Source organism: Parathielavia appendiculata (assembly GCF_033297405.1).
Source record: "Parathielavia appendiculata strain CBS 731.68 unplaced genomic scaffold N657scaffold_23, whole genome shotgun sequence".
Lineage (NCBI taxonomy): Eukaryota > Fungi > Ascomycota > Sordariomycetes > Sordariales > Chaetomiaceae > Parathielavia > Parathielavia appendiculata.
Window position 1 is genome coordinate 132,386 of NW_026944242.1, and position 8,548 is coordinate 140,933.

General features: G+C 56.2%; 4 protein-coding genes across 4 annotated transcripts; 3 read left to right on the top strand and 1 right to left on the bottom strand.

Moving 5' to 3' along the window:
• The first annotated feature begins 394 nt into the window (after nucleotides 1-394).
• Nucleotides 395-1,384, top strand: N657DRAFT_649887 (uncharacterized protein). The gene has a single exon (XM_062793820.1). It carries the CDS (start codon nucleotides 672-674, stop codon nucleotides 1,308-1,310), a length of 639 nt encoding a protein of 212 aa, XP_062643513.1. The 5' UTR covers nucleotides 395-671; the 3' UTR covers nucleotides 1,311-1,384.
• Nucleotides 1,385-2,140: 756 nt separating this feature from the next.
• On the top strand, nucleotides 2,141-4,012 carry N657DRAFT_581122 (uncharacterized protein; the record flags this gene model as incomplete). Its single annotated transcript, XM_062789501.1, has 2 exons — nucleotides 2,141-2,859; nucleotides 2,914-4,012. 2 exons carry the CDS (start codon nucleotides 2,141-2,143, stop codon nucleotides 4,010-4,012), a joined length of 1,818 nt encoding a protein of 605 aa, XP_062643514.1.
• Nucleotides 4,013-5,564: 1,552 nt separating this feature from the next.
• Nucleotides 5,565-6,767, top strand: N657DRAFT_248262 (polysaccharide lyase family 3 protein). The gene is made up of 2 exons (XM_062786425.1): nucleotides 5,565-6,148; nucleotides 6,210-6,767. Exons 1-2 carry the CDS (start codon nucleotides 5,829-5,831, stop codon nucleotides 6,637-6,639), a joined length of 750 nt encoding a protein of 249 aa, XP_062643515.1. The 5' UTR covers nucleotides 5,565-5,828; the 3' UTR covers nucleotides 6,640-6,767.
• Nucleotides 6,768-7,735: 968 nt separating this feature from the next.
• N657DRAFT_649889 (uncharacterized protein) lies at nucleotides 7,736-8,407 on the bottom strand. Its single transcript, XM_062793821.1, has 2 exons — nucleotides 7,868-8,407; nucleotides 7,736-7,799 (listed from the first exon to the last, which is right to left on the bottom strand). Exon 1 carries the CDS (start codon nucleotides 8,345-8,347, stop codon nucleotides 8,144-8,146), a length of 204 nt encoding a protein of 67 aa, XP_062643516.1. The 5' UTR covers nucleotides 8,348-8,407; the 3' UTR covers nucleotides 7,736-7,799; nucleotides 7,868-8,143.
• Nucleotides 8,408-8,548: the final 141 nt, after the last annotated feature.

Sequence of the window (8,548 nt, forward strand, 5' to 3'; positions counted from 1 at the left end):
CTTTGAAGGGGAATGGCCCCTGTCCCACCGCCAGATCTGGTACATGGATGGGTCTACTCGGCCAATGCCCGCGGGACACGCGACATACTTGTCAGCAGTCTGAGCACGATTTGGCATTGCACTTGAACGTCGCTCTGTCCCGATATTTCCTCCAGCCACGTTCGAGAGCGACGGCGTTGATGGCTGCTGAACAAGTTTCGGTGGCAGCTCTTTGCCATCTTCTTCCCGGAAGTCCTCGTTGCCACGGCGGCCGAGCAATGGCTTTCGGGCTGGCCAGTTGGCTCGCGCCTTTGCCCGGCTCGGATACCCGCAGTGGGCCATCCATCACGCCTTCTTTGCCGACATGGGAGGCATCCTTGTGGCCCCGCCTAACTGAACCCCTTTGCTGATTGACAACCAACAACTCGCAAATTTAGTGGCAAACCACTACCTCGAGCTCCCTGATCTTTTGACTGATGACATCAAATCGACCAACAAGGCGGATGGTTGGCCAGGGGGGTATCGATAGCCCAAATGGCATTGTTCTGCTGGTCTTGCGCTGCCCGGGGTCCATAGGGGCTCGGGTTCTGTACTCTCGAGGTCACCACTGTTGCGTACTCTCCGACACTGCCCATACCTTATTCTTCTAGTACTACAAGCCGCTCAACCCGGAAGCCCAGAGGATCTGCGGCATGGACACGAGAATTGCTCATTTCTGTGAGCAGTCGGGCGAGGTGGGACTAGACTATCTGCTCACGTACCGGCACACACCCCTCGACTTTGCCAGACCGCCGCCGGGTCCCAAGAGTCCCATCACGCCGTTCTGGCTCGGATTCGGCGCAGCCCTCAGGCCATCATCTGCAGGTCGAAATCATGATGGCAACGGCCGACCGCAATTGCCCGCCGAGACCTTTGCAGACAGCAGCGTGCATCCGCAACATCCGCAAGACGGAATCAGCATCGCCCTCATGGTCTACCCTCTCCACTTTCAAGTCCTTTACTTGGGGCTCCACGTTGGGTTCGCTTACATGTCCCCTTTCCCTTCCTGGACGGAATGGTACTTGTGGATGGGATCCACTGCAGTCGACTTTGGCCTCATCGCCGTTTATGTCCTGACCATCCCGGCCGGGACGTACTTTGCTCTCTTCCTCGGCCGCCAAGTGTACGATATGGGGGTAACCAACCTTCTGGAAGTGGCTTCTGCCCTCCCAGCGTGGGCCAAGCTCCTCATCCACGCACCGTTTGGTTTTGACTATGTGGTTGCGAGAGCAGCGGTGCTTGGCGAGTCCATCCTGCGCCAGCGGGCTCTCCCCCGAATCAGTCTACCGTGATGTTGATCGGGCAGGCATTTATGTCGCATGTGTAGAGCTTTTGTGGTTATTCTAGGATGGTGAGCACCTTGTAAATTGGCGTCTGATTCTAGAAGGCTGGACCAAGAATAGAGAAGGCTTCGTATGAGGCAGAACCGTAATCAGGTAATATGGGTATTCAGGTGTCACTTCCATGCGGTTTGAAGGCAAAAGTCACGTGCCTCTTCACCTTCACATCTTTTTATTGCCCCAACTCGTTTCCTGCAAACACCCGCAATTCTACCGGATCTTCGCCGAAAAATCGCCAGCGCCAACCGGAGGATCAACCGGACAAAGGGACGCGTCGAGCATGTCGAGTTATCCACCACCACCGTCATCGACAAGCGACAGCACAGCCGCCGACCCCGGTGCCGCGCAGCAAGGTGCAGACGCCGACAGCCACCAGACACATCATGCAGACATCCATTCCGATTTCGCCGCCCAGGCTGCGGCCGCCGCGGCTGCCGTCGCCGCTGCGCATCATGGTCTCCAAGCACTCCAGGCGGCAGTCGACGCTCCTGGGCCCGTTCCGGCGCCGAGTCCAATAACGCCGCAACATGCATCGCTTCCCAACAACTCCTTTCTTGCTGGCCCCGTCCTTCACTCCCCAGCGGGCGACCCGCCACATCCAAAGGCGACAAGGCTCCGGCGAGCCTGCGACATGTGCAGCCAGCGCAAGGTCAAGGTTTGCACACTTGGACTACATTTTTGTTTGTCCCGACGTCAGCTGATCATTATGTCCGCAGTGCGACGAGACACAGCCCTGCCGACCATGTCGTGACCTCGGAGTTGACTGCACCTTCAACCGCGCGATGAAACGACGCGGTCCGCCAAACAAGCACGCAGAGGCTGCAAAGGCCGCCAAACAGCAGCGGCTCGAGCCCAACATAAGCCCGGGACCTCACGGTGCAGCTGAGACGCTCATATCGATTTCCGGTGGCCAGGATATGCAACAGATACTAGATGCGGAGTCCATTGCACCCTGGCCCGTCCTCACGTTGCTTATCGACGACTTCTTTACATACATCCACCCGCTGACGCCGTTCCCTCACGAGCCCACCTTCCGCATGTCCTTCACCGCGCGAGAGGACCGCACCAACAGGAACTTTCTGGCGCTGCTGGCCAGTATGATCGCATGCTTGGTCGCGTCGTTTCCGAGGACCGCTCGACTGCACCTCAAAACGCAGCAAAACGCACTGCACATGTATCCGAAAGCCATCACTCTAATTGACCGATGCCGGACCGTCGCCCTTGAGGCTCGAGGGACTTCTTTCTATAGCAGGGAGGACATCACGGTGTACGACGCCGCGACGAGCTACTTCCTTGGCCTCGCTGCGGCCTACACCATGCAGTGGAAAATGTGTCGGCGCTTCATGGCCGAATCTATGGCCTTCATCCGGGAATTGGGCTACCACAAACCTCGGGATATGGGCTCCTCCATGTTTGGAGTAACCTACCGTGGCCCCTCTTTCAACCACGTCGAAGACCAGTTGGGCAAGCGCATCTTCTGGTGCATATTTCTCGGTCTACGGTCTGTGTCCATTGTATCATGTTGTCGAGCCTCTCCTTAGCTGACTTCTTATAGTTCCATGTACCAGCTCGGGACTCACCACAGCGACATTGTGCTCCCTCCGCCGACCCCGAGCGAACCGTACCCACAATTTCCCGTCGAGGTGGACGATCAGTACATCCTGCCCCACCAGATTCTCGGGCAGCCCGAAGGGATTGTCTCCCTTTTAACTGGTTTCAACCAGGGCATCAAAATCTACATGACCATGAACGGTCTCGTCAGCGTTGAGCTGTCCTACGGCATCTCCACGCTGCCGTTCCACGACCAAAAGGTTATGCTGGAGGAATCACTTCAGGCTGTGAAGCAAATGATGGAGGGCCTGCCGCGAGAGTTGACAATTGACCTTAACAGCGTACCAGGCAGTACTCGCAGCCATGCCCTCCCAAACCTCACCCCAGCATCTCAAACTAGCTTCCTCGACACCAGCAACAGCGGGCTACACTACTTCACCGGCTACCCATCCATGCATCAACAGCAACCCGCCCACAACTTCCGCCACACAGCCAGCGCCCACCCAGGCCGCCGGCTCCTCCAGTTCGACATCCAAAAAGCCAACATCTACGCCTCCCAATTAGCGACCCGCTCCTACTACGTCGAACGCTACCTGAACCTGCGCGACGCCCACCGCGAACACGCGCGTGCACAACAACAAAACGGACTCAACAACGCCGGTCCACCCGACCCATCCACCGCCGGCGGCGCCGCAACCAAACCCCTCGCCGACCAGATCGACCCCATCGACGCGAGCATGACGGCGGAGCGCGAGCTCATCGTCCAGCACCTGCTAACCGTGCTGACGTCCATCTCACAGCGCAGCATGGAGCCCAACGGCGCGTCGCTGATCAACAAGATCCGCCAGGTCGCGAGCACATTGGTGAACGATGCGCCCGAGCGCAAGGGCCCTGTTGCGGTGAAGGCACAGGAGTCGCTGAGCAAGTTTGTCGAGATCTTGATGAGGCTCGAGCGGATTCCGCCTGGCGGCGGGGGCGGTGAGGGCGGGGTGGTCAGTTTGGCGGCGGGGGAGGATGAGGAGCAGGAGTTGAGGGTCTGGGCGGACTTGAGGGAGCATCAGGTTCGGTTTTTACAGGGGGGTGGGTTTATGGGTCTGCCTTGATCTTCGGCGCATGTTGTTTCTGAGGGGCATTGAGGGTGGTTCTGGTTGGGGAGGAGGGGTGAGGTTTTCGCGTTGGCGTTGGGTGGGAAGTCTGGGCGGGTATGTTTCCTGCTGCTATATGTTGCATTGTCTAGTATATATCGTGGATATTTCTCGCTACAATATGACGGCGAGTCCGCTCGCGCCTAAGGTACTCCGAGCCCTTTGGCCCTGCTACGCATGGGCTCCTATCTCGTTTCTCGTCAACGGATGTCGAATCCATAACGGCGCTGGCAACGACATGACCATGAGAGAAACGCTACCGCAAGCGACACCGGTCAACTGAGAGGAGGTTGTGCCTGGGTTTGAGAGATGTGCAGTCCCCAGGTTATCCAGGGTAATCTTGGTTCAACACCGTTGGACAACTGGGAGCCTTTAGACCCCTGAAAGGCCACGGAGCACCTGCGGAACTGTCGCACCTGACACAGGTCCCTGTCATTTCTTGCCTTGGATGGTTGAGAGAGTGGGGAAGACGGACTCCATTCATGATCGCAACATCAGATGAATCCTTGACCGAGTAGCGAACCGAGAGGAATACAATTTATTGGAACGTACAGCAGAGGCAGAAAAGGAGGGCAATTACAGGAAATTCGCCTTGTCTGTTCGTCGCATTCTAACCGCGACTCAGGCCGTCATTTTTTAGTTGAGTAACGTAGCTGGGGTACGGGCCTCGATTCCAATCCACTTCTGAGGTTATTGAAGCTCTACAGTGGCGGCCAGCGTCGACCCTTTCCACGAGACCGTCAAGATAAGGAAGGGCCGGGCTGACAGGAAGCAAGGCTCAGCAACAAGACCCAGACCGCCCAATCTTTCCCACGGCCAAGACTTCCATCGAGGAGAGGCACTAGCTGATACATTTAAATGGCATCCACCCGGGACCCTGTAACTTTATTGACTACGTGTATGAATCTAGCATATCGGCAAACGACCTTCTTCTTTCCACATAGGGTAGCTTGGCATCTCGTGTTTCTGCGTCCGTGGTCCTGGCGAGGCTCGGCATCATCCGTTCAGGCCAACAAGGAATACCCGGCAGCCGTGGATTTCTCCATCCTGTTTCTTCTATTGCCAAGACTTCGCATTTCCAAGCACTGCCGGATCGAGCCGCTCAGAATTGCCATGGTCCACGGACCTGAAGCATTAGCTGGATTTACAGGTCCTTGGCGATCGAGTATCCGGACGATTGATATCCGTACGTGCCGCAGTCACCATCACGTGTCATTGAACTATGTGGTTGCGAGGAGAGCGTGATTCCATCATTGAGGCTGGAGCAACGATCCGCCATCTAGGGTGGATACCTTGCTTACGGTACCAATAAAGTTGTCTGCTGAGGAAGAAGGGAAGGCCGAAGTCAGCAATTGTCCGAGCGGAATCACCACGGGCAAAATCAGGGGGAAAACCGACCCCTGCGTTTATAGAAAGACCGAGCTAGAATGGCCCGCCACCATGAGCGGTGCCGAAATCTCGGTAGTGATTCCGAGCCGAGCGATGAGAGCTCTGACGGAGCGTCTGCTTAGCGGGTGGACCTTAACTTGAAACCGCTAGGACGGAACCATCCGCTTTGGGAACAACGCCGTGAGCCCGCGACGACGGGTTGAAGCCATGTTTTCCCACCTATACCGTGAGGTTGAGGATGCGATGAACAACGAGGCCGGATCATGTGTATAAGAAGCGTCAAGTTGACAGTCCCCCTTTCTAGATCCCAGCTCAACATCACTATTTCCTCCTCGCTTCTCACATCTCGACCGAACCCTGAGTACCTTCACTGTTCACAGCCGAAATGCAGCTCTCTACTCTGGCTGTTCTGCTCTCTGCCTCCCTCGCGGCTGGCCAAACCAACACCAACCTGCAGACCAAGTTCCCTACCGCCACCACGACCACTGGTCTTCCCGCGGCCAAAACCATTGCTGCCGGCCAGTCTTTCGATGGCAAGATGATCCAGTGGGACCGCAGCCCCTCGACCTGCAAGTCGCAGACCGAGGGCGGCGACAAGGACGCCGTCTTCATCCTCGAGGACGGCGCCACGCTGAGCAATGTCATTGTCGGCCCTAACAACGGCGAGGGCATCCACTGCAAGGGCAAGTGCACTCTGAACAACGTGTAAGTGGCACCTTTGCACACGTTGTATGGAAAAGCAGACAAGGTACTGATGATTCCTCAGCTGGTTCACCGACGTGTGCGAGGACGCCGTCACCTTCCTGCAAAAGTCGGGCACGTCGTACGTCAACGGCGGCGGCGCCCGCGGGGCCTCGGACAAGGTGCTCCAGCACAACGGCGGTGGCACCGTGGCCGTCAAGAACTTCCTGGCCAGCAACATCGGCAAGCTGTACCGCTCGTGCGGCAACTGCAAGACGCAGTATCAGCGCCACTCGACCTTTGACAACATCCGCGTCACCGACAAGTCGTCAGTCGTCGCGGGCGTCAACCAGAACTACGGCGACACCACCTCCATCAAGAACTCGTGCATCCTCAAGGGCAAGATCTGCGACCGCTTCCAGGGCAACAGCAACGGCAAGGAGCCCACCAAGCTCGGCACCGGCCCCTCAGGCACTGTCTGCGCCGTCACGGCTGTCAAGACCTCGGGCTGCTAGAGGGCGTAGCAACAATGTGAAAAGGGTGCTTGTTTCGATTGTGTGTGTGCATGACCTGGTGGCATACTCAGTGGCGGCTTCATTTCACCTTGCACATATTTGCACCGTTTGTATATACGTACCTTTTGTACTTAGACTTTGTACTGTACATAACTAGATGTGGACAGCTCTGCTTAGCTGCTCCTTAATAACGGGATTTTCCGTCTCAATCCTCCACCCCCCTCGGACTTGTTTTACGGTGTATGTGCAATTGCTTGTTAGCGGCATCCAACCTGCCATTGCCAATCCTAAGTGCTTGGCATATGGAGTACTAGGGCCCAGACTCCCCTTGTCCTCACGTTTGCCGCGCCAATGAAGTGACTGAGGTAGTGATCTCTGCCCTGGTCTCTCGAATGGCATCAATTTCTACTGCGCACCCATCACTCCTTTTGGGCCCGTCATCCTGATCTTCCAAGACCCTGGGCTTTCCAGTAGCTCTTGCTCGAGCACCAGATGTGTGTCATTTCGAACCCTGGGTCCTCAGGAACTGCGTGGGTTCCAGGAATGCTTCGAATTTCAGGAGTAGTAAAGCTCGCAACGCAGTATCTGTCTGTATTGCGATATAGAATGCTAAGGTACACTTTGTGTTCAGAACAATCAGTAAAGGTGGAAAATTTCCCTCATCACTGCAGTGCTTAGTAACCGGATCTTGGCCAAACCATCCTCATCCCATCCGCCAACCATGCCCTGTGCCCATCTTTGGTAAAGCAGATAGTTATTCGAACTTGACATATACGTCCGGAAAGCCTCGCACATTTCCTCTTGCAACCCCAAGACAAACCATCCGTCCCACCTTTGTCCGTGTAATACCGCAGCTCAACTCGCTTTAAACTAGGGTACTTTTCCTCCGCACAATATCCCGCCAAGACCCTCATCAGGTCCATCGCCTTCATCGCCGGGCGCCTCATCAACACTCCTCCCGCATCTTGGCCCTCACATGCCATGTCCTGAGCCCTGCTGTCATACGGATCCTCACAACCTCCAACCGCTCCAACTTCCGTGATAAACAGACCGTCACCTTCTCGCACCAGGCAGTTACCCCACAATCCCGACTGGAATCAACCCTCCTGTCGACAGGCAATGACAGTCTCTCTTCCCGCACGTCGTGTCCCGTATCCTGTGTATGTAGACTATCAAACCCCAGGGCCCGGTCTATTAACACACCGCCAAACAGCGCAAATGCCGGCAGACACAGCGCCCTAATTTCGGTCAGATCCCTCGGGTTCGAAGCATCTTGAACGAGGAGAAGACTCGTTGCAACATGGGGTTGATGGGGAGATAGTTCTTGATGCGCAGGGTGCGGAGGGTGGTGAAGAAGGTGTAGAGGTCGATTTCTTCATTTGAGGTGTCGTCGCGTCTAGATCGTCGTCATTATCGCCGGAGGTAGAATCGTGGTCAGGATTCGGAGAGGGCGTAGAGTTGGTTCGTCGAGAGGACGCGAGGCTGTTGTCGACTTCGGGTTCCTCTACCTCGGGCAGGTCGATAAGTGGCCAGAGTGTGAGTGAATGCCATATGCTGGACAAGACAGGGTTTCGTGGGCTGAGCTGTGGATGGTCATGCGAAGCGTTGCGAGGTTGCGGAGGTGGCCGAGGAACGATAGGAAGACAGCCTGACGGAGGCGGACGCTGAGTGCTGGGTGGTAGCGCCGGTCGTCGAGTTCTTGCACCATATGCTCTTTGATCTAATGAGGAAGCCGAGGCTGACGAGGCCTATGTCCAGGTATGCGATATGCCGGATAGTAATGCAATGTCCTGGCTAAGTCTTTCCACTGATATAGGTTGGCCCAAGTCAAGGTGGCAGCAGGGCTGCTCTCAGATCAATCAGTTCAGTCAGACCCTCCTGATCTGATCTGACTGGTTCAGCGACCCCC

Bases quoted from the DNA above. Each gene is read 5' to 3' on its own strand.
- N657DRAFT_649887 (XM_062793820.1), top strand. From the start codon at position 672: ATGGACACGAGAATTGCTCATTTCTGTGAGCAGTCGGGCGAGGTGGGA.
- N657DRAFT_248262 (XM_062786425.1), top strand. From the start codon at position 5,829: ATGCAGCTCTCTACTCTGGCTGTTCTGCTCTCTGCCTCCCTCGCGGCT. The intron at 6,149-6,209 runs GTAAGTGGCACC...ATGATTCCTCAG, and splicing joins AAGTGCACTCTGAACAACGT to CTGGTTCACCGACGTGTGCG.
- N657DRAFT_649889 (XM_062793821.1), bottom strand. From the start codon at position 8,347: ATGGTGCAAGAACTCGACGACCGGCGCTACCACCCAGCACTCAGCGTC.